The following is a 26698-nucleotide window of genomic DNA, read 5'->3' as shown; positions in this document are numbered from 1 at the left end:
TTCATTGGACGATGTACACGTAATCTCAGTGGAGCTACGCCCATGGGTTCACTTCGTATCCAATAAGAAGAGCGCTAAGAGAAAATCCCACAGATGTCACAGGCGTGGGCCGATCCTTCTACGATCACATGGATTGGTATTCTCAAACCATCTACGCCAGTCTGTTGCGTAACCTCGGTTCGCTCCAGTCGTGCAGCGTCTTTTACATTCGACTGTCGTAGGTAAGAATTATCTCGAGTTTCTCAAAGCGGCTGTGTTGAGTTCGGTCTTGCCACGACAAAGTAATGAATTGTCAAGAGGGGGTCAACCATGGAGGGAGTTCTCTATAAATGGACCAACTATATTAGTGGTATGTATATTGTTATAGTTAAAAGTATATCACGTAAACGAGGGAAGTCTGTAAAGCAGTTAGCCTGTTTGCTAGCTCCATATATGAAGTTAAGCTATCATCCTCTTTAACTCTCTGTGTCGTTACTTTTTAAAAGCATTGACACGAAGACATCAATAATCTGCTAAAATAATTTGCTGAAAGGGTTGCTTTTGTCCATATCATCAACGTACGTACTGCATTCTGCAGACAATGGCAGTTAAAAAGCTTGACTGGAAAAACAAGTCGAGCCATATAATGTTCATGGATCTAAAATGTCATCAGGTGCGTTGTTATTGTGTCATTTGCTGTGTTAAACGTCATTGCTCCTTTGAAAGGTTGGCAGCCACGTTGGTTCGTTCTTGAGGGAGGGACTCTTTCCTATTATGACTCTCAAGAAGATGCTTGGAAAGGATGCAAAGGGAGCATTAAAATATCTGTGTGTGAAATACAAGGTAAGAAGGCAGAGCCAACCAGCTATTCTTTGTGTTTTGCAGAAGAGCTCATGAATATATGCTTCTGAGTGCTAACAAGTGGTTGTTTCTTCATCTTTTTAAGTCATACAAATAAAAGATTTTAATATGACCTACAAATGAGCATGTAGTGCAGTTAAACCATCAATTGCATCAAAGATAAAATTCTGAATAAACATTATAATGTCATTAACATTTAAATATATTTTTTTCTATTTTTATATAATTCGTGTTAGTCCCCCTGTTTATTTTTACCCCAGTTTCTGTTTAAAGATGAGAAGATTTTTTTTTCATCACATTTCTAAACATAATAGTTTATATATATATATATATATATATATATATATATATATATATATATATATATATATATATATATATATATATATATATATATATATATAAATTTATATATATATAAAAAAACTCTAAAGGGGTCTAATAATTCTGACTTCAAATATATATATATATATATATATATATATATATATATATATATATATATATATATATATATATATATATATATATTGTGTGTGTGTGTAATATATTTTGTAAATATGAACTTATTTTGGAAGCTTTCATACACAGTGGCAATTCAGAGTGCTTTACATAAACAGGAATAACAGAGATAAGTATAAATAAAAGCAAATAACATAAAAACATTAAATCACAATTAATCGTTTAATTATCAGCACAAATTTTAAGTCTTGCTTTTAGAACTTATTCTTATAGTTTTATTGATTCTGTTTTGATTTTATAATTTTACTTTTTGTAGACTCAGTCTATGATATTACGTTGTATTTTATAATACATTATTGAAAGTAAAAATTATCGTATAATTTAAAAGTAAAAACAACCTATTTTAATATTTACTGTGTAAAAATAATACTTTGAAACCTTTTCATGATATAAGTGGAAACATCAAAAACATTAATAACATTGGAAAATGTGTTGGAATTATTTAATAAAAATAAAGTAACCATTTATTAATTTTATTGTACTTCATTTATAACCAGTAATTTCATCAAATTATGCAAAACAATAACTGGTATTGAGATTTTATTTAGGATAAATAAAATAAATGCTTGATAATGTACTTAGCCTTATGAAGATAAATTGAACGTTAGTTCTTCTCTTAAAAAAAAAAAAAAAATAAAACTAAAAAAGTATTTTTCACTGGCTTTATGTCCAAAATGTAGCACTATTAAACATGATACTTCACTGGAGACTAAGGCACTAGCCACAATTATTGCTTTAAATAATAAAACAAGGTTATTCTTGTTTCTTCACTGTTGACCATAGTATTTATGTAGTAAAATAAATGATTGAGAATGTGAGGAAATGTATTTTGTAAGTTACAAAAACACTACAGTACTGCATTAAGCCCCACTTTGCTTATTGGTGGTCTATGTACTCCTTCTATCCACTGCAGTTCACCCATCAGATTTCACGAGGGTTGATCTGATCATTCCAGGAGAACAATACTTTTATCTCAGGGCAATTAATGCAGCAGAAAGGCAGAAATGGCTTGTGGCATTAGGGACTGCGAAAGCCTGTCTCACAGACAACCGAACCAAGAGAGAGAAGGGTGAGTGTTGTATTTCTGCTGTCATAGACAGGATATTCTCTGCAGATCATCTGTCGAAATGGGATAATGTAATATATGCCCACCAGGGCTTTATTTGATCAAAAAAGTGGAAACATGATTTCAGTACTCTTTAATAAAATGAAAGTTTTATATTACTGAAGTATACAGTGTCACAGTATACTAAATCATAATATCTTAACAGAATTGATGTTCATGAAACATTTTTATTATTGTTATTATTTTTTTATTATTATTAATTTAAATTTTATTATTATTGTTGTTGTTGTTGTTGTTGTTATTATTAATTTTATTATAATTATTATATGTTTGTTGTTTCAGGATTCATTCAATAAAATAAAAAGCATTTTTGTGTGATAAAAAAATATATTGTTTTTACAAAAGTGCTCACACTTTTTATCAGTTTAACAGATTTTTGCTGAATAAAATATTGATATCTTTAAAAAGGAAATCTTACTGAGGCCAAACTTTTTAATGGTAGTATGTTTTGTTAAACGTTATACCCATTGAATATTTACTCTTCCACAAAAATGTGCCAAAAATATACTTGGCCTGGCCCCAGCTTCCTGTTTTTGCAGCATTTCATTGCAGGAAACACAATTGTGGCTCATTCACTGGGAATCCACTAAGATTATGTAATGCATCCAGGTTATGACGATTCCTCATTTTGCAGTTCTTCTGACGCATCAGCTCTACAAAGAAAAAAGGAGTGTCAACTGTGTTCTCTTTTATCTTCTCAGAGCTCCAGGAAAACTCGGAGGCTCTGAAAACAAAAATGTCAGAGCTGAGGCTTTACTGTGATCTTCTTCTTCAGCAAGTGAACAAAATACAAGAAAGCCCTCTAGCAGAGACGTCAGCTGGTTCTGGCGAGGTACGAAAGTGTTTTGATCGTCCTTTGCTATACGTACAGCTTTAAAGTGGCTGGGGAAAGAGACATTTATTCCAATTCGATAAATTTACAAGCTTGTCAGACAGGAGAAATATTTATAAGTGTCTGTTTTTATTTATTATCATTAGGGCTGCAAGATAGTGCATTATTTTGTTTCCTGCAATATATATCAAGATAAGTGACGCGGTAGCACAGTAGGTAGTGCTGTCGCCTCACAGCAAGAAGGTCGCTGGTTCGAGCCTCAGCTGGGTCAGTTGGTGTTTCTGTGTGAAGTTTGCATAGTTACAGGTGAATTGGGTAGGCTAAATTGTCCGTAGTGTATGAGTGTGTATGTGTATGGATGTTTCCCCAAGATGAGTTTTGGCTGAAAGGGTATCCACTGCATAAAACAGGGGTGTCAAACTCAGTTCCTGGAGGGCACAGTTTAGTTCCAACCCTGCTCCAACACACTTACCTGTAGGTTTCAAACAAGCCTGAAGGACTCGATTAGTTTGATCAGGTGTGTTTAATTAGGGTTGGAACTAAACTGTGCAGAGCTGCAGCCCTTTTGGAACTGAGTTTGACACCTGTGGCATAAAACATGTGCTAGATTAGTTGCCGGTTCATTCCACTGTGGGGACCCTGGATTATTAAAGGGACCAAGCCGAAAAGAAAATGAATGAATGAATGAATGAATAGATTGAGATATGAATACAATTTCATCAGATAGCTTGAATAGATTTATTTAGAATGATTTGGGATTATTATGGGTGTAAATCATGTAGAAAATATAATAAACAATTTAAAAGTATAGATAAATAAAGTGGAGCAAAGAAAAAGTTAAGCTACAGTTCTTTGTCTTTTTGGGAAGTCTAACAGTATTCAGTTACAAAAATCTAATAGTCATATGTAAGATAACACTGTGTATTCTTAATTATATAAATAGGTACAATTGGTACAATTTCTTGTGCCTGAATGCACATGCCTTAAAAACAAATGCAGATGCAGACTCTATTATGGTTAAAATCCACAAATATCATGTTTGCGGATTATAGCCCTTGCTCAAATATAATACCAGCATATAAACTCATTTTTGCACATCCTGTGATGTGACTATTGCAGATGTGCACATTGCGATATATATTGTGCAGCCCTAATTATCATTCTAATTGTCATAAAACTGAGGGTCAGAAATCTACTCTAAATTACACTGACATCATGCGAGTCTCTGAGATGTGTTTGGGTACATGTGAGTTTCAGGGAGGGGACGAGACTGGAAATCTAGTGAAGTCCACATGCACCACCTTCTTGAAGACTCTGGAGGAGTGTATGCACATTGCTAGTCGGACCTTCAATCCAGACCTTCTCAGTCGAACCCCTCCAGGCTCTCCTTCTGTAGCTACCATCAAACCTCAGAAAGTATATTAAAAATGCAATCACCAAATGAAAAATAAAAACATTTGTAGATCCTAATTTGTTGCGAGAACTTAATATTGAATTTTTTATTTTTCCATAGATCAAATCTAACGATCCCAAAAATCTGCATCCAGGAGAAACGTGAGTTTATTAGTGATATTCAACTTTTTTTGTCAGTTTTGCTTTGTTTTGTTTTACTTTAAATTGTTTGAAATATGTGTTACGCAGACGAAAAGACTTGATAAACACCTCAGGAACATCAGCACATGAGAGTGGACCAGATAATGAACCACCTCCATCTCCTCAAGAAAACATATCGACTGCTCATACAGGTATGGCAAACATCATTTAAGGGGTCCTGAGGTTTCACCTTAAAGTACATCAAATATCATTTAAATACCATAGTAAATAGTGTGGTTGTACAACACAATGATTCTCTAGAACAATGGTTCTCAAACTTTTTTCATAAAGTTCCTCCTCAAAAAATTGTCTCTCCAAGTACCACCATAAATACCAGTATCGAAATACAGTAGCGTAGTAGGCCTAATTAAGTACAGTTCAAAATTGAGGCAGATTAATTTCTTTTATTTATAATATTTATTATTGTCAGTCACCTTAAACATAAATAATTTGAACAGTACCACTGCTGAGCTTAAATAAAATATCAAGGTTTTAAGTAAAATTTGCTTTTAAAAGTTAGTTAAACATGGTAGGCTACTCTTCTTAAAGAAGTAAAAAGAAAACTGCAATACTTAAATGTATTAACATATAGCCTATTCATCAAAACCTGGAAATGTTGCTTGGACCTCATAAATACAGGCTATATGTCAGATTCATATATAAATCATTTTTGATTAATTTAGAAATATAAGTTGCATGTGCATATGACATATTTGTGTATTTTTGACATCTAAACATTACCCTTTATTTTAAAAAGATGATTTGGAATAACTTATTTGAAATATCCGTTTACTGCGTGTCATTTACAGTATGTGTGTCAGAAAAGTAACTGAATTAACGCATAAATAGTGTGCTTTAGCAATTAATACATGATTTATCCATTCAAATGTGTGGCATTTGCATGATTTGAGATCACATCTTAGTGAACAGTGGAGTTTGCGTTAACCTCACACGGAGAGTAACTTCAATTATATTCTAGCTCCAAGCTTCAAACAATACAAAGTTGCCTGAGTGTATCTTCTGTGTCCCGCACCATTTGAATCACATCCAAATTAATTACCCTAAATCTGAAATAACAAACTCAATCGAAAACCATGCTGCTTTACAAAACAAATAACTTGATATCTCGAAAACATGCATTCTTTTACACACATTTTTAAAAACATTTGTAATGATTGTGTAACATGTGGAAATTCTCGAGTTTGCAGTAACTTAAATGCCAATAGAACAACACTGGTCTGCAAAAACGCTTCTCTAGCATGTGTGTATTTGCTCCGCAAGCAATCTGCGCAGAGCGGATTGATTTTTAGCATCTGATGATGCGATGCACTAAAGTAAACATTCTAAGCACACCAGTGTAATCATTTGCTTCAAGGAACAGCAAATGTTGATCACATCTGTGTTCTCGTACACATCAAAGGGTTAAAAATGTGTTCATTATATTTCTTTCATAATTCAGCTATTCCTCCACGTACTACTAGAAGGAAGCCCGTGTACCACAGGTACGACAGTTTGAGAACCACTGCTCTAGAACAATGGTCTCAAACTCAATTCCCAGAGGGCCACAGCTCTGCACAGTTTAGCTCCAACCAGCTCCAACTCACACCTGCTTAATAATTTGTATTAGTCTTGAACACCTTGATTAGTTGGATCAGGTTTGTTTAATTGGAGTTAGAGCAAACGTGTGTAGAGCTGCGGCCCTCCAGGAATCCAGTTTGAGAACTATGCTTTGCAACAGGGATTTTCAAACTCGGTCCTGGAGGGCCAGTGTCCTGCAAAGTTTAGTTCCAATCCCTATCAGATATACCTAGGCTAGTTAATAAAGCTCTTACTTAAGTCTTTCTAGAAACGGTATAAAATACAACCTGAAATCTCAAACTGAATTTTAAGACATTAAAGTGATCTCAAGTGGCTTATTAAGACATAATCAAGGGATTTTACCAGATGTCGTATTGAACATACAAGATTAACCTATGTTTTGTTTGCTTAAAGCTGAATACACCACTCAATGTTTGTATTCCATATTTATTATTACTGTAAAACACATTTTACTGGGTTGTCCTGCTTTTAAAGAGCCCATATTATACATGAAATAGGGTCATATCTTGGTTGTAAGGGTCTCCAACAACAGTCTAATATGCATGCAAGGTCAAAAACACTTTCATGGTCTTATAATCTGCATTTATTTTTACCTAATTATCCCAGCGACTCCTGTATGAATCGTCCAGTGATTCATTTGTTCCCAAACCCCTCCTTAGCGCGAAGCTAATCTGCGCTGATTGGACCGATGACAGTCTGTTACGATTGGTCGACTGCCTTCAGTCAGAGTGAAATGCCAAACAGCTAATCAGCAATATAAAAGTAATCACAGTTCATACACGCTCGATAGTGTAGGCGTGGATTTTAGCTGCCAGTGGGTCAATATAAATACAGTCGATGGACTTGAAAATTCAGACGACTAACTATTTTATTGAGCAAAAACTCCAAAAACTGTCGATCACATAGCTTGTCTCACTCTGCTCTTTTCACAGACACAAACACACACACACACACACACACACATTGGCCTCGTCCGCGCACACACACACACACACCTGCAGGCGACAACACGTGCGAACACACACACACACACACACACACACACACACACACACAAACACACACACACATACCTCCGGAAGACAGCGCACTTACACACTACCCTCGTCCACGGAGCTCCATAAACAAAGCAGCACGCGTCGCGTTTTTAACTGACTTTGCACGCGATAAGAGAATATAGCCAGTTAACCTGATACAGTACACGCGGTTACAAGTAACAAATCACAACTAAATACATTTGCAAGCCAGAGTCAACGAGGCAACAATTTTAATCGCACGTACTTACAATTGAGAAATGGAGGAAGAAACCCATCCTGACGTCCAGCAGTAAGTTGAGAGCAGTAACTCTCTTAAGGATATTTTTACCAAAGTGACACCAGGAATTTAAAAAAAATATATCATGCATGAGCACTAAAATGTATGTATTCATTTGTTTGTTGATTTTTAATATTATATTTATTATTGAAGTGTTCTAGCCATGAAACAGCCTTGGTTGATGACATGACATTAAATAAAAATGCATTAAATTATTAGGTTTTCTAGAAAATCTACTGTTGTACAAAAAGGTGGGAAAAAATCTGACAAATAAGTTATGTCGAAGAGCTGCAGAGAAAATAAGACTTCAATCATAAATTGATAATGTAATAAAGTTGTTAGTGTGAAAGAATGTGTTGCTGGGTGTAGTAACAAACTTGTTTTTTTTTTGTTTTTTTATTATTCTTTATTGTTTACTTAAGCAGTTTAAAGTCTAATGGACATGAGCAGGTTTGTCTTTATTTCGATAGCACTTTTTACAATGTAGATTTGTTAAAGCAGCTTAACATAGATGAAGTTCATGAACGCTAAATACTGAAGAACAATTCCAACAACGTGCCGCTCTAGTCCCAAATCATACAAACCAGTAGCGAGGAACAAATTTCACCAGTTGACAAAAGTGAAGATAAAAAAACAGGCTCAGCTGGACATAACCAGTTCTCCTCTTGCCAAACATGTTGTGCAGAGCTGCAGTCTAAGTGACGAGGGCTTGCGAACGATGGATACTGTATTTGTCGAGGAAAAGCTGCAGGTCTGAGTAGGTCACCGTCGGGTGTTCAGGCTAGCCCACGGGATCAATGCAGAGAAAGAGATGGATTGTTGTGGTCAGCGCCATCTCATGTGCAGGCATGATTTTGAATTATGTGATTGATCTGTTTGTCTTGGTTATGAAAGCAGTTTATTGGTGATTCACCTCAGTTTCTTGCGGTTTTCTCATGCGGTTATGTCAAAATCAAAACTTCATAACATTCAAGTTCACTTGCCACTGTTGGTTATATCTGATAATGTAAGCATTATACGAAGAACTTTATTAATATCAGTGACACGTCTCTTGGACAAAGTGATGACACAACGCAACTCAAACAGCCCAATCAACCCTCTGCCCATGTGGAATCCTTTGAGTGGGAATTATTTTAAATTCCGGATAATGTGTACTTTTCTAGAAGAAACTTCAGGATGAAATTTTAGGTGTTTGAGGGTGTTCAATCAGAAACGATGCTTACCGATTGACTGCTTGAAGTTCTTTCATGTTCAAACTATAAAAGTGTACATTCGTTCATTCATTTTCTTTTTGGCTTAGTCCCTTTATTAATCAGGGGTCGCCACAGAGGAATGAACCACCAACTTATCCAGCATATGTTTTAATGCGCATGCCCTTCCAGCTGCAACCAAACACTGAGAAACACCCATACACTCTTGCATTCACACATATACACTACTGCCAATTTAGCTTATTCAATTCACCTATACCGCATGTCTTTGAACTGTGGGGTAACCCGGATCACCCGGAGGGAACACATGAGAACATGGGGAGAACATGCAAACTCCACACAGAAATGCCAACTGACCCAGCCTGGGCTTGAACAAGCGACCTTCTAGCTGTGAGGCGATCGTGCTAACCACTGCACCACTATGACGCCCACAAAAGTGCCCACTAAAGAAAAATATTTAAAATAGTTTAGCAGGTTTTTTTTTTCTCACCTTCAAATTAACAAGGTGCTTCAGATTAACAAGGTGAAGTATCAAGTGTGGAAAGAGGGAAGGAATTGCATAAAAAAGGTGTAAAAAAAATATTCATTAAAACGGCTAATCTGCGTGCACACACACACACACACACACACACACCTTGAGATACAGAGAGCAGCAGATACAGCAGTTCTGAGAGCACTTATCACCATTAGAATCTCCAAAATCACATAGTGGTCCTACAGATGACAGCGCGGAGGGGTATTGCACAAAAACAAGATAAGGGATTAGACTGGGTTTTAGCTGATTCATAGCCCTGGCTCACTTGCTTGCAAGCAGGCTAAGTTAAGATCAATTCATTCATTCATTTATTTTCTTTTCGGCTTAGTCCCTTTATTAATCCGGGGTCGCCACAGCAGAATGAGCTGCCAAATTGCATTACTATGGATAATAATTTATCCATGTTTTATTTATTGCACATTTATTGTTATTAAACAGACTCTTTCTCACGAATAAATGGGGAGAAATGGACAGAATCTGTTAATCAGTTATAGAGCTCATATTACTGTTTTTAGCAATATGAAACTCCTTTACAGTTGAAGTCAAAAATATTAGCTCACTCGTAAATAGTTTTTTCCTTTTTTGTTTTTCAAATTTTTCCCAAAGGATTGGGCAAGGAATTTTTCACAACATTTATTATAATATTTTTTCTTGTGGAGAAAGTCTTATTTGTTTTATTTCAGCTGGAATAAAAGCAGTTTCAAGGTCAATAATATTAACCCCCTTAAAAGTTGCTGTATTTAAGTTTTTGACTCTTCTAAAGCATAAAAATACCACAATGTATGTGTTTGCAGATATTTAAGAAACATGCCCAGTGAACATTGTTGTTTATCTTAAAAACAATGCTGAAGTCAGATATTATGCTTTTGTTTTCCGTGCCAGAACGCTGTCTTTGTTTTGGGTTTTTTAACCCGCCCAGTGCCAGTTTAGCCAAGTATATTTCTGCACTCTGGGTTGCCTTGGTGGAAAACCTCATATTTCTTCCATTGAGTCAGAAAGGCTCTCAAAGCATGTGCCTGTGACTGAAATGTGACCTCCAGTGCAGACTCTCAAATGAGATGCTGATTCAGAGTTTCATATGAGGTTATTAATTGGCAAATAATATAAATATTATGAACATAAACATTAGGTGAGCAGGTTGCATTGTAACCCCATGTCCTAACAACACGCTATGTGACGAGATTTGCAGTGGTAAGCAATTTGGCTGTTTGCACAGGATAAAACATTACAGAAATTTAAATAAAGTCGATCAGAAGCACAGAATATGCACAGAATACGCTCCTTAATCTGGCAACCTGCACTTGCGTTTGATTTGATCCAGGAATGCAATACCTAGTTCAACCACTGGGTGTAAAACTTTTAAACTGCACCTTTTAAAGGTGATTGTCTTTAGACAATTTTTTGCTGTGCTGGTTAAAAGTCTCTATACAGTCAAATAGTAATGGTTAAAGTAAATGATCTACATGTATTTAAATCTATTCTATATTCTGGATAAGGCATAAAACTAAAAATTGTTCATCCATTTTTTTCAGCACTTTTTTTAACTGTCGTATAATGATTTGCTTAATTACCCTAGCTTGCCTAATTAACCTAGTTAAGCCTTAAAATTGCACTTTAAGCTGAATACGAGTATATTAAATAATGTCTAGTAAGACATTGTTTACTGTCATCATGGCAAAAATAAAAGAAATTAGTTATTAGAAACTAGTTATTAAAGAGCCCATATTGTACATGAAATAGGGTCATATCTTGGTTGTAAGGGTCTCCAACAACAGTCTAATATGCATGCAAGGTCAAAAAACAAATTATCATTAAAAACGAATTATCCCAGCGACTCCCATATGAATCGTCCAGTGATTAATTTGTTCCCAAACCCCTCCTTAGCGTGAAGCTAATCTGCGCTGATTGGAACGACGACAGTCTGTTGCGATTGGTCGACACTGACTGCCTTCAGTGAGAGACAGAGTGAAATGCCCAGCAGCTAATCAACAATATATAAGTAGTCACAGAGCATACACGCTTTATAGTGTAAGGCGTGGATTTTAGCTGCCAGTGGGTGAATGTAAATACAGACGATGGACTTAAAAATATCGACGACTAACTATTTTATTGAGCAAAAACTCCAAGAACTGGTGAGGAGATCTCCTAGTTTGTCACACTCTTTTCTTTTCACAGACACACACACACACACACACACATATTGCCCTCGCACGCACGCACGCGCACACACACACACACACACACACACACACACACACACACACACACACACACAACCCTCCTCCGGACGACAACGCACGCTCAACACATACACATATAACCCTCCTCTGGACGACAACGCGCTCACGCGCGCACACACACACACACACACACACACACACATTACCCTCCTCCACGGAATGAAAACAAAGCAGCACCCGTCACGTTTTTAACGTGGCTTTACACACGATATGAGAATAAAGCGAGTTAACAAATCACAACTAAATACATTTGCAAGCTAGAGTAAACGTGGCAACAACTTTATTCGCTCGTATTTACACTTGAGAAATGGAGGAAGAAACCGATCCATGTCCTGACATGTCCATCAGTTTACTGATCCTTCCTTTAACAAACGGCCAATGAAGTATTCTTTGTAGCATGTAGTTTCCAGCTGCTCAAGGGTTATAATGCTGAGGTTTCATTTTTGGGTAGAGACCCAATAATATCCATCTGCAGTGTGACTTCGATCAACCAGCATGTTTGTTTGTGTGTGTTAGAAGGTGGGGCTGCAGGTTTCAAATCTCCCGGGTTTGCGCATGCGCGTGAATACCTTGGTTTCGTTATTATGTCATGGCGAAACACCTAATGACTCGTTATCAAGACGACTCGTTTGAAGCACCATGAGTCGACTTTTTTATGGATGAATAAACAGTTTTAAACACTGTACACTTACAGATTTAAGCCTTAGCTGGATATTTCACTTCACTTAGAGCTGTTACACACTCCATGGAAGGGCATTTTCAAAAACCCATAATATGGGCTCTTTAAAACTATATTATAATTCTAAACTAAATTAGAATTATGTTTAGAAGCGTGTTGAAACAGTATTATCATTATGTTAAACAGAAATTGGGGGAAAAATGTATAGGGGAGCTAATAATTCAGAAGGGATAATAGTTCATCTTAGTAGACTCTCAGTAGACTTCATCTGCGCACACACACATTTTAAAATTTCAGAAAATGTGTGTGGGGATTTCATTACCCTTAAATTTAGTTGATTGTGAAGTCAGAAGTGAATTTAGATGCAGCAGTTCACAATTCTCTTCACCTGTTTTGTCTATGTCTTGCTCTCTATAGAAAGTGGTTTAATGGAGGACCAAAATGATCTCATTGAGCCTAATAATGGCTCTTCATCAAGCACACAGGACCATGAAGAACCTGTTGAAGAGCAACAGAAGGACGGATCGACAGAAGATGCAGACCACAGCCAAGAAGAACAACAGGAAGTCTCCATGAGCCCAACACAGAACAAGCAAGAAGTCCAAGAAGACATCCAGACTGACCTGGAGTTGAATGAAACCCAATCAGAGAACAAACAGGAAGAGGAAGATGAAGATAAGGTGGACACATTCTTCAGTACCATGAGCCACAGGTATGAGGCGCCTCCATTGCTGTAATCCTGAGGGAACAACATGAATGTACTTCACACATGTACACTTTTCAGAATGCGATTGTTGGTTTTTATATAGTAATGTGAATTTTAACTTATGAGCAAACACTTTTTCTTAGAGTTTTGTTTATAGAGTTGTTGCATCATTTCAGTATAAATCTAAACTGAGGGACTAGAAATCTACACGGAGAAGTAACACTTTATTAAACGGTTCCAGTAGTTAGTGTTGCTAAATGTTTAACTTAAATAAACAATAAACTGTACTTTTATTACATTGTTCATATGTTTAGCATTAGTTAATTAAAATACAGTAGTTCATTGTTAGTTCTAATTAACTCATCGTGCATTTACTAATGTTGAACATGGATTTAAAGATGAGGTATAATTTATTAATGCTACACAAGTATTGTTCATCCTTAGTTCAGGTTAATAAATGCATTACTAATGGAACCTTATTGTAAAGTGTGAGCACATTTTTCATGGTTAACTAAGGTGTAACGCTATAAAGTGTGTCTTGTGTTAAAGGACACTTATTTAGATTAGTTGCAAGGTCTATTCAAAGAATCTGAAATTCTTCTGGGGAAAAAAATGACTTATTTGATACTTCACAAAAACGATCACTTGTAATTGAAGTGTGTGTGTAATTGTTGCACTTACTCTACCCATTGTGAAATATTATTGATCTTACGAATGTGATTTTGTTTCTTGTGCAAAAATAAGACTCCTTTACTCTGAACACTTTTTGCGTCTCACCTGGTTGGATCTCAATGTAAAAGGCACTTTCCACAAATAGGGTGCACTTTGATACCCTGTTCCCCTTTTTTAAACATTAGAAGCCTTCTTGAAAAACTAAACTAAGCATTTGGTAGGGAGAAAACTGTTATCTAGTAGTATAACATCATGCTTTGAAAAGTAGTTTTTAACCAATTAAGTTTTTCACATCACAGGTATTAAGCTCCTAGTAAAATACAATAGTGTTATATAAAATTTTAATGAATCAATTTTTAATGAAAAAATTAGGTGTTTTCAAAATCTATTTTTAGTTATTTGGAAATACTAAACAGCCAATCCTGGTACCAAATGCTACCTTTTGTTTTGATAAAAAAAAAAAAAAAAAACTCACATTCTTAAACATTTTATTAAGCGAGGAACCATAATCAGCTGCAACCTTCATCAGACACTCCTGTCTTTTAAGGTTCAAGAAACCCTCAAGTACTTTTTTTGAGATTTCAACAGATTTGTGTGCGTTAAGCATCAATTAAGACAATGTTAGCACCTGTTAGCTTTAATTTTGTGGAAAACTGAGAGTAGTAAGAGTAGTACGAGAATTGGAGAATGGCAGATTTTGTCTTTTATTAGTTGAGTTTGTTCACATTTAGACACATCACCGTGCTGCTGTTCACCTAAATCCTTCAGATTTACAGCAGGGCTATTGGTTGAAATAGACAGGGCAAGAGACCTGATGCACTGAGTCTGCATTCAGACTGGGGGATTGAGGGAGAAGTCCTCATTTATAGTGTTTTTATAAACACGATTATCTTTAGAATATTATAAATTGTGGTTGTGTGTATATGAAATTACAAATAACAAATGTAGCAAGGCAATAAAATACTGTTTATTTCTTTGCATTTTAACTTATGTAAACTACTGTATAAAATCATGGGTCTCCTCACAGTTTGTGTCTCATTTTGTGAGCTAACTGACAACAGTTGTTCGCTCCCCTCCTTCTCCCCTGCTCTGCTGGCCATTCTCACTCCTGCATCTCTACCCCCATTATGATGCATTTTTAAAAAAATTCTTAGGTAGACTTGAACTGAAAGTGGGGGGTTTCATGGCCCTTTAATTACTAAGTGCGGTTACACTGTTCTTTTTTTACCATAGACTTTCAGTGAGCGCAGTATTAGAAGTCGAGATCGCATTTATGTAATAGCCTACAGCATGTGGATCTCTTTGCTTGCGCACTGATTTCCTCTGCTCGTGCAAAACTTTCTGCACGCCCCCCAAATATAAGCCGCTTCAAGAGCGCGCAGATCTTGTGCGCTGTCAAATAAATGCTGCTGAAGTGCGATTTAGTGTGTTTATGCAACGAGTATGTCTCCAGCATTTATTAGATTTGCTAGGAATATTTATGAATGTCTCCCTAATAAACCTAGAGCGATGTTAATGCGTCCTGAAGTAAAGTGGTACGGCTATACCTCGTGTTTGCTGGCCTCATGCATCACGCGCCTGTCAGTCAGCCAGTCAGTCAGCACGTAACCTTAAAGGGTTAAACAAAGAGCGCACAGCACTACAACTGTTACAGAGAAGTTTGCACTGTTATAATTCACTTACCCTTTAATACGTTTTGGTGCGATTATTACCCGCTATTAAAAAAATAAAACGTTTTGAATGAGAAGCTGTAATTTTGCCGTGGCGCCCCGCCATGGAAGAATGAATGTAGCGGAAACCATGACTTCCATTCATACATATGCTAATGGGACAGATCGGAAATGCTAGCTTGTGCAACAAGTTTTGCAGTTTGCTGCATTTTAACTATTCGGTATTACTCAACAGCTAAACCTTTTAGTAATGCTACCTTTTTGTTTTGATTCCAAAAAAAAACCTTCACATTCTTTAACATTTTCTTAAATGAGGAAACATATTTAGCTGCAACCTTAATCAGACATACCCGTCTTTAATAACCAAGAGCTTGTTCAAATCATACTAAATCTGTGTTCACACTGCACTTTTCTCCCCATAGACTTCCATTCATACGCATGCGAATGCGACAGATTGGAAACGCAAGCTCGTGGAAAGTTCAAGCTTGGTGAACTCTGACCTGCGTAATCACATCACGTGGCTGCATAAAGGCTCGTACACACCGAGGTGCTTTTCGTTTGTGTTTATCGTCAGTGTTTTTCGAGACATTTCTCCAGATTCAAACCCAAGCAATTTTCACCATGCGTCAAGAAGAAGAGTATGCAAAATCACTCATTGATGTTTGATGGCGCTACAAAACTTTAAGCTTCTGACACCCTCTTGTAACAAAAGAAGAAGACTGAAATTTGACAAGTTTGTTGTTAAAGTTACTGGCAATTCAAACAAGCATGGATGGTTCAAGAAACAGCTTCAGCTCTAGCATTGAAGAAATGATTATTGTTTACCAGTGCAACAGGCAGCTCCACATTTATATCGCCTCTGGGCATCTTCTTCATTGTGCACTCGCATTGACAGTTTTGCGTTTGAGCACCTCCAAGTGCTGTTTACTGTAACTTCAGCAGCTCTGTGCACGTGAACAAAAGTGGCAATTTCAAGTGCGGCGCGTCAAAACAAAAAACAAGCATAAGTCGTTTCTTCAAAAATTGATGCTTTTACGCCTGACATTTTGCGTGTTGGTGTGCACGGTCACATTGCCGTCCTTTATTTAGTCACGAGGCGTTAAACGTCGATGGAAAACATGAGCAAAGAGCATCCCGGTGTGAAACGAAGATCAAAATGTGACCTCTCTGTACAGACATTTTAAATATGGACCAGTCACCCACTTTTTAAAAATGTCTTATCTTGTTTAATCTCACTCTTTTTTGCAGCACCATATGCCAGAATGTTTTTGTAAATGCTTTAGTTAACCTTTAAATAACAAACAAACATTTTCAACTTCCATTGTTAAACATGTATAACATTATATAACAAACAAATATAACAAAATAATAATAATAATAATAACCTAAATAAACCCTAAAATCATAGTAATACAAATGAAAATGCATTCGGGAGGTCAATTCATACAAGAGGGAGCTTTGAGGCACTTTGTTTTACCTGTTTTTGTGGATTTAAATAAAATGTTGAAATAATTTTTAAATGCTTTGAAACAGGGAGACACTTCTCTATATGAACAATTCTAATCAAATTTTAACTTGAAATGATCATAACCTTTGCATAATCAAACTCTACTGTGACTGTGGCATTCAGTTGTGACAGGTGTTAGTTTGATCAGGGTTGGAGCTATACTCCGCAGAAAGATATTTCCAGAAACAGTATTAAATTCCCTTGATATAACTTCATTTACGTTGATTACAATATAATTATTATTTTTTTTTTAATAGTATATTGATTGTAGCAAAATATTTACCTTTAAATAAGGGTTTTATTATTTCCACAATACAGGTTGTGTGGTCAAAATTGAATTTGATCGATTATATCAGAATTTCGATTAATAAATTAAAAGTTAATGCAAAATTCACAAAAATACTATTTACTATGTTCACATAAGCTAGTCCTTAATTTGTTTTCCACCCTATTGAAATCCCTTTCATTAAATTTAGATTTAGATTTACAACATTTGGTGACATAGTTTGCATAAATCTAAAATAATGTAACAAAAATAAAATCTAAATTAAAATGCTATTTAAAAAAGCTAATTTTACATGCATTGTGTACAATATGTATAATACTTTGATAGACTTTCTGAAGGTAACCATGTTTGTGGAAAGTTCCAATACAATTAACTAAATGTCTCACAAAGTCGATGTAAAAGCATGTAAAGCTTTGAAAGGCAAATAGTTCATGGTTAAACATTTATTATGGTATGTTTTCTTTTAATCGCTCGAAATGAAGCCTGGCCTGTGATGATGGTTTGTAGATGTTTCTATTTTCTTTTTGCTTTTTAATTCTTTCATCTTTTTTGTGCAACGATGAGGTCATCAGATAACAACTGCACTACTCTGTTCCTTCATTTGGCTTAATTGAATTGAACCAGTAATGTGATCAAAATATGATCAAATCAGTGTGTCAGTGTTCAAATATTAAAACCTTTTTCAGTATTATTATATCATTGTGAAGGTGTTAAAAATGTCTCATTTACAAAACCTGTAATTAATTTGAATGTGTGCTGTTAATTAAGGACTGCATGCTCTGTTTGTTTTTCTTCTGCTTTGGCTATGTTTGCTTTTGTATTCAGTGTTTTATTTCCTCAAATAAATGTGTGCTTTGTTGGCGTGTGCACTAACGTATTGTCCTTGTCTGAATGTCTGTGGTTTGTTTTCTTGTAGATTTAGTGATATAATACTGGAGGAGGACAGTGGTATTCCCACACAGGCCTTTTTGGATTCTTGCTATGCTATAGTACCAGTTTTAGGTAGGACACTCTCTATCGGTCTCTCTTTTTCTCTATTTTCTGCCCATTTTGTTCCTTTATCTGTTTCTTCCCTCAAACCCAGCACACTCATTATCTGCTCTCATTGGTGTCATGCTTATTAAAGGTGTATTAATGCTACGGGGAACACTTATTTCTGTCATTCTGTGCATGTGCTGGCTCACCACGTGCCCTTAATTTAATTTTTTTTTTGTTTTTTTTGCATTGTGCCTATTATTAGTCACATTAGCACCTAATTTTACAACAGGCATGGTCATGCATGATCTGCTATATGATTGTACTGGGAAAGTTTGGTGAGTATGTGGCCAAGAACGAAAAAAGTCAAATCAGCAATCACAAAGGATATATGCTTTTAATTTCAACTTCAGTTTAGTTTATTTCTAAAGCACATTTAAAAACAACACAAGCTGGCCATAGTAGTTCACAATTAGATACTGTGACGTGCTGCACGATTAAAACAAATATAATGCAAAACACAGATGAACATACTACACCATAGGTGTCAAACTCAATTCCTGGAGCACTGCAGCTATACCCAGTTTTGCTCCAATCCTAATCAAACACAGCTGATCCAACTAATCAAGGTTTCAAGACTACTAGATGCTCGCAGTTTTGAACACCTTGATTAGTTGGATCAGCTGTGTTTGATTAGGGTTGGAGCAAAACTGTGCAGAGCTGCAGCCTTCCAGATATTGAGTTTGACACCTATGTACCATAATGGCCACTAAGTGTAGATATGTGTAATGATTTATTTATATGAGCATTGATTTAAAACAGTCAAAGAGTCACAGAATCTGATGTTAAGAGGAAGTCCAAGAAGGCACGATAACAGTCACCTCTTTTTGCAACAAAGAGGGTCAAAGTCTGGGAAGATCTTAGTGGTTTGAACAAACTGTGTCTTTGTAGTGGTTTGGAGATATATTCTGGTCCCAGACCATGAAGTCCTTTAAAAACCATTAGCAGTACCTTATATTAGGGATGCTCCGATCAGGATTTTTGCACTGATACCGAGAACCAATTTCTTGTCATGGTGATCGGCCTAAGTACCTATTCTGATGCTTTAAGCTTTATAATGCATAAACCACATTTTCCCTTTAAGTATGATAATTAAGTGGAAATCTATCTTTACCTTTGAGAATAAATTAAAGATGTTGCATAGAATTCCTTAAACATGTCTTTTGTAACCATTTAGTGTGGACATACAGTTAAAATACAGAAGTATTTTAAAAGAAAATAATGGATACAACAAAAAAATTAAGAAAAATCTTTAACAAAGCAATTTGCAAACATTGCAAATGATGAAAGAAAAATTCAACATGTCTCAATGAAGTTCAGAGTGCATATTTGATGCATAAGAAGTTAAAATGCACACCTATAAATCCCATTACTTTTTTACAAAAAGGACATGGGTCCATAAACTACAGTTTATAGCAATAAGTATATTATGATAGTTTTATTAAATATTAAAATATTAAATATTAAAAATTACTAGTTTTTTTACCCTAATATATCCTGCCAGGTTTTAATGAACGTTCAATATTGTTGAAAACATAGAACTTTCAGTTCTGATATGATTAAAGGTTTCAGTTTTTATATGTCCTCTGCTTGCAAACGCATAAACAAACAATTGGGATTGGTTCATGAGATTGGCCAGATTAGCGAGTACCGATCGAGTCATGAAATGTGATTATCGGCCGATACCGATCTCTGGCCGATCGATTGAAGCATTTCTACCTTTTATTGCACTCTATACTCAATAGGCAACCAGTGTAGAGAAACCAGGGCAGTGTGATATACTAGTGCACTTCCTTGTTGCATCATGTACAGTGAGCTTTTTCGCCAAACCTAGGTACACAGAGTTACAATAGTCAAGTCTGGAAGAACCAAACACATGAAGTTTCCAAATCGTTGAAGCTTAAAAAGTTCTTCATCTAAGCAATGCCAATCAGATGAAATTGCGTATTCATATTGGTTGCAAGGGGCTTGAGCGAATGGCCAGTTTCTCCACTACTTTAGATGCATTAAAAATCCTTACATCTGATTTTGAGGCATTTAACTGCAAAAGAACTAGATGTCATCCAGACCTTTATCTCATCCAGTCACTCCATCAGGGACCAAAAATGGCCTAATCATTACAACTTAAAGGAAGATACAAATAGATGTCATCAGTGTAACAATTATTCTCCTAAAGAGGCTATGTGCAGAGTTTCAAAAAAGTGACACTGGTTGCCATTAAAGAGTTAGTACACACATAAAATGAAAACTGTGTTATTAATTACTCAGCTTAAAAACTCATGTCATTCTAATTCTTGGAGACATTTCTTCATCTTCAGGACCCAAATTAAGATATTTTAGATAAAACCCCAGAGCTCACTCATTCCCTCATTGGTTAATGTATTGATGTAGTTTTTGCAGATGTCTACATTTAAATGGGAATTTTGCTTTATTGCTGTTTTTTTATGGGTGGTGGTTGATCATCGGGAAGAAAGCAGTGTGTAGGTAATGTAGATCATTTGACAGCACGTAAACTCGATAGTAATTTTACACAAACTTTTTTTTGTTTTTTTTCTCATTTACGTAGTTTCAGACATTTTGCTATTGCTATGTTTAGGTTTTTTTAGTACCATTTTATTCTTTTTCCACTCATCAACTGGCTGTCACTTACGAGGAAAATGTCATTCCAAACTTAACAGGAAAATATAAATTTCCAGAGCTTCGGCTACAAAATGTCCTTTTCAAAGACTGGGTTATTCTTGTTTTTCTTAGTTTAAATTTAAAATCTGAGCTAAAATATTTATGTGTACATGACTGCTATTAAATTAATAAAAAATATATTCAAGATTAAACTATTTTAATATTATGCAAAGCACAACAGTGTCATGTAAATTCAGCTTTTTAGTCTGTGAAAGTCAGTATCAAAGTCAGGGAATTTAATATATGGCTTGGAGTGGAAACAATTTGTTTGAGTTAAATGTAATGTAATGTCTTTTACTGTCACTTTGAATCACTGAGGCCATTACTGTATTAACTTCTTGTCAGGGAAAAGTATTCTACTGACCCCAAGCCTGTTTAGTCAGAAATAACCATCAAGGTACTTACAAATGCTTTCTCCCCTCAGACAAGCTTGGACCAACTGTCTTTGCTCCAGTTAAAATAGATTTTGTTGGAAACATTAAGGTAAGTGTCATACATACTTCATTGGTTTAAAATTTTTAATTACATGAACAGTGAATTCAAACTGGGTTATTGTGTATGCCATTAACATTAGAGGTGAAAATGCAATGATACATTAGATCTGATGATTTATTTCAGTGCGTCCTGTACATTCATAATGGCACGTAATGATTTTTTTAAAGTCTAATAATTTCCTCCTTTTGTAATAAAAATTCTACATTTTGCAAACAGATGTGCAAAAGTCTTTGACCACCATTAGATTTGTGGTTTCAGCTGTGGTTTATGACCATTTGTAATCTCTCTGTCTCTACATGAACAGTAAAATCAGATGAAAATATTATAGAGATGTCTAATATTATATAATAAACGATTAAATGACTTGGTAAAGTACTGACCCAAGCCTAAAATACATAAAAAGCACAGTATAAGCGTATTATTTGTGCCAATGAGATTCACACTACATACTGACTTTAACAGAAGAATCAATTTTGTCCAGATTTTATTTTTGAGTATATTTCCTTTCAGTCTGCGTCTTAATAAAGATACCAAAACAAATCTTAAACCTTTACTTACCGTACTATGCAATGTAACCAAATCAGTCTAAATCAGAATAATTTTGGCAAGAGCAAATTTTTAGTATGTGTGTTAGAGCAGCATTAGTGAAGCACTTTTATTTATATTTTTTTACTTGGTGACCCTTTAAACTAATGGTCCATTAGTTAATGCTTTTACTAACAAGAACAAGCTATTAGTTATACATTTATAATGGTATTTATTAATCTTTTTTATCATTAGGTAATGTTATTTAAATTAAAGATATTTAATTAAAGATATTTAATGTGCTTATATTAACTCTCAGTGCATTAACTAATGTTAACAAGCACAACTTGGTATTTTAATAATGTGTTAATGTTGAACAAAAGATTAATAAATCAATTAATGTTGAACAATGATTAATAAATTCTTTACAAGACTATTGATAGTTAGGTAATGTTAGAAAATACATTAACTAATGGACTATTAATTTTAAGTGTTACCTTTTTAGTTTTATTTTATTATTAATTTTTTGTATTTTTTACAAACAGGTTAAAATGCTAGAACACTTTACCAATAGACTGTACTTGTTTTTCGGAACCACAAGAGGGCATAATTACCTGACCTGAGAGATAATCTTTTTTGATTTGCTCCATCAGAAAATTCAGCAGAAGGTGGTGTCAGATCCGGAGAGTTTTCCCACCTTACAGAGCATTGTGCTGCATGAGGTGAAAACGGAAGTGGCGCAGGTGCGAAACTCGGCCACAGAGGCGCTCCTGTGGCTCAAACGTGGACTCAAGTTTCTCAAAGAATTCCTCTATGAAATCAACACAGGGGTCAAGGACGTCCAAGGAGCTCTTTGTAAGTCACATGATCAAATGTAAAAATGATTTGTGATGTGAAAAGAATGTGTTTCAGAATTCACAAGCCACTTCATTCACCTACAGGAGCTTACTTTTATAAGCCTTAAAGTGGTTGATGTGGGAAATTTATAAATGATTTGATGCAAGTAAAAAATATATATAAGATGAAAAATTTTAAGTTTAGTCTATCTTTACAGTTATACTAAACATTTATGTTAATTCAATGAAGAGACCACATTTGGTCAAGTCAATTAATCGAGTTGTTGATTTTCCACTACTCACTGATGGAACTAAGGGAATCACTTTCCTCAAATCATTTGAGTAGTCTCAACTTATCAGGGTGTACAGTGTATGCTGTAATCAGTGATTGTTGATTTCTCCTTTTGATTATTATTTTTTTCTTTCAGATAATGCATATGGAAAAACACTACGGCAGTATCATGGATGGGTTGTTCGAGGTGTTTTTGCAGTAAGAATTGCTCTTTCAATTTCAAAGTAAATGTTTTGTCTGAAAACAGACCTAACCTTTTTTTTCTGTGATGCTGTTTTTTTATTTATTTTATTTAAATTTTTCCATATACAACAATGGGCTGTTAATATTTAAAATGACAATATAGAATAAATCTCCAAGAAAATAATGTCTTCTTTAGTGAATCCATATTTTTTATAGGAAAAATTATCTTTAAAACTAAACATCTGGTTAGCATTGTCCATCATCAATATTTTTATTTGAGGTGCATTATGTAGTGCATTAGGGCCAACAGCTGAATCAGGCTACAGTACGTTTTGTCTGTCTCTCTAATGCACCTATTGGTGCTAATGCACCAAAAAAGCATTATAAAAGAAAGAGAAAATAATGATGGAGTGCAATCAGCAGAATGGTTTATAAAGGTTTAAAAAAAATGTGGTGACCATTTAAGGAATCGCTCGAATCCTTTGGTATTGCACCAACTGCAGCAGTTCTGGGATGATATCTACAAGGTCTCAGAGATATATTTTTTGTTGATGTTCCCTTTGATCCAACTGTGGCAGTCCTAGGTATGGTGCCTGAGAGCAGGGGGCATTATTTCAAACATTGCTTTCTGCAGCATTAAAATGGATTATTTCTAACTGGCTCAGATCAGACCCACCTAAGTATGAGCTATAGATAAAAAATAAATACAAATTAGAGAAATTTACTAAATTTAAAGAATAACCTATTGCCTTAGCCTCCAGATAAATATATTTAAATCAAGATGAAACCCAATTCTAAGAATTATACTTTTAAACATACAACGTAGATTTAGTAAACAGCTACATTATGTACATGACAGTCATCTCCGACACCCCCACAATCACGTTTTATCTTTTAACTTCAATACAATATATATATATATATATATATATATATATATATATATATATATATATATATATATATATATATATATATATATATATATGTTTTAAAATAACACTGTGCAAATGTCTTTCTGTTCTTTTTTTCTCTCTTTTTTTTTCTTTCCCCACTTTCTACTTGCTACTTTGTAATAAAATATTTTTTAAAGAGTTACACACACACACACACACACACACACACACACACACACACACACACACACACACACACACACACACACACAGATTCATCAAAGAATACATTTATTCACTTACCATAGCTATGTGAGACACTTTTCATTATGGATTGAAATAAAAATCTGCCAACCGTTGCTAGTGCTAGAAAAGCTCAAGATCATTTAAAAATAAATAACTAGTTTAGGTAAAGTAACTTTTTACATATCCGCACAATTGTGATAAATGTGATACAGATTTTTACAGACTTTATATCAAATAAGAAGGTAACATTGAGTAATTGCATATAAAAAATCCTACCTTTTTTTTTTTTTTTTGGCACAGAAAATAGTTTTAAATAAAGCAGCGTCAGAGTAACACTGCAGTGTTTTGCTCCCTAATTAAAGGCATATTTCACCCAAATATTAAATCTCTGAAGAGAGTCATCAAGAATGCTGGATAATGGGACCCACTGACATCCATGGTAACTTGTTTCCCTACTATCAAAGTCGATGGGTACCATCAACCAGCATTTTTCATGATATCTGCTTTTGTGTTCAACAGAATAAAGAAAGTCATAAAGGTTTAAAACCACATGAGATGGAGTAAATGATTGGGTCATTTCAGTGAACTGTCCCTTTTGTCTGTTTTTGAAAAAAAATATGTTTAGTGAGCCAGTGATTCAGTGATGCATTCATAAAGATGCTTTGTTTCTAAATAAGTCAACCATTTTAAATGAACAATTCAGTGACTTGCTCAATAAGACTGGTACTTGTTGTCACCTTCTGACAATTGTAGTGCCATATTTTATTTATTCATCATAGTTGTAAAACAGCCAGGGTATTAACACAAAAGTTGCTATTATATGGTATGGTTTATCTTAGCTTGATTCAGTTTTCATTTCCCCCTCAAGTTAGTATAGCTTAAAGTGGGTGGGGTTATTGCTATGGTAGCTCTGCCTCCACTGCTGTGAAATCATTTTGCTGAATCTGCTCCTTGGCTACCAATGAAAAGATGGTCAGGACCTCTTCTACTGACCACAATGCTTTCATTTCAAATGTCTTTTGCTAGTGGTGGATAAAAATAATTTAATCATGCGGACCAACAAATCTGATTATTTAAATAGAGCAGATTTAGCGTATCGTAGATAAAATCTAATAGTGCCAGTAGTGATGATCCTCTCAAACTAATCAGTGATCAGCAGTGTTTATACATCATGTTTTGGTCTCTGTATGGTCACTTAGAACCTCTAAAAATACTAGCTAGAAGAACACAGTGGAAAAGCTCCAAAAAGTGAGGCGTACAAACTGAACTTCACCATACCTTGCCGTAGAAAAGAAACTAGTATTATTTTACACTCGGTAAAATAATATTTAATTATCGTTATCTAAACAAAACTATCAGGGTGTTATAATTATTATTATTTTCAAATTGTGCACCTCTTGACAGCATCGTGACTCAGTTTGTGTGTTTGTTTTGGTGTATGTTAGTTGGCTCTAAGAGCTGCGCCTTCCTACGAGGGCTTCATGGCCGCCCTGGTTTCTTATGAAGGCGATGAGCTGAAGGAGGGCTTTAGGACCGGCATGCATCGAGACCTGGACATCTACCTGCCAGCTATGGAGAACCAGCTCTCCATCCTGGACACTCTCTATGAAGAATACGGCTTGGAATCAGATGAGATTGTGTGACCAATACCAAACCCACAGTGGTAAAAATCCTGCTTCTGATGGAGCTCAGCGGTTTCAGGAGTTTAATCTCTCTGGTGTAACCGAAAAAATGAAGTTAGTGTTAAAGGCCATGAGGTTTCTGTAAGGGATGTCCAGTTGGATTGTGTCCGAAAACATGGCATCAGTAACAGTCATTCCTGCAGAATTTGAGTAGCCACATCAAACAAATAATAATAGATGGAGCGCTTTGATTCCAAGTGTTTTCAGGGAGCAGCAGTTTTTTTTTTCTTCTTTTCTAGAAACCTTCAAATGTTTTGTTGACACTGGTTGTAGGTCTTTTCTTAAGCGTGTATGCGTCAGAAGTCCAAATGGCAGATATGGTAAAGATTTTGTTTAGCTGGCAGTGAAGGTGTTAGTCGCAGTTTCTTTATTCACAGTAAAAGTGCAAGAGTGCTTCATATTACGTTTCTTTAGATGTTCACGTTTCATTCATTTTAGGCCAGCACAAAATGGAGGCATGCAGAGGCTTTTGGGAATCACAAAACAAGTGATTCATA

The 26698-nt window shown here is 35.2% G+C and overlaps 1 protein-coding gene across 1 annotated transcript; it reads left to right on the top strand.

Moving 5' to 3' along the window:
• The first annotated feature begins 223 nt into the window (after positions 1-223).
• On the top strand, positions 224-26698 carry plekha8 (pleckstrin homology domain containing, family A (phosphoinositide binding specific) member 8). The gene is given in 13 exon segments (NM_001007374.1): positions 224-349; positions 706-822; positions 2276-2431; positions 3190-3320; positions 4578-4736; positions 4834-4874; positions 4962-5065; positions 12909-13203; positions 18249-18334; positions 21471-21529; positions 22720-22921; positions 23331-23392; positions 25965-26698. Coding segments are annotated over 13 exon segments (1650 nt in total). The 5' UTR covers positions 224-309; the 3' UTR covers positions 26163-26698.

The sequence above is a fragment of the Danio rerio genome, chromosome 16, assembly GCF_049306965.1.
Source record: "Danio rerio strain Tuebingen ecotype United States chromosome 16, GRCz12tu, whole genome shotgun sequence".
Taxonomy (NCBI): domain Eukaryota; kingdom Metazoa; phylum Chordata; class Actinopteri; order Cypriniformes; family Danionidae; genus Danio; species Danio rerio.
This window is presented reverse-complemented; position numbering and strand designations above follow the sequence as displayed.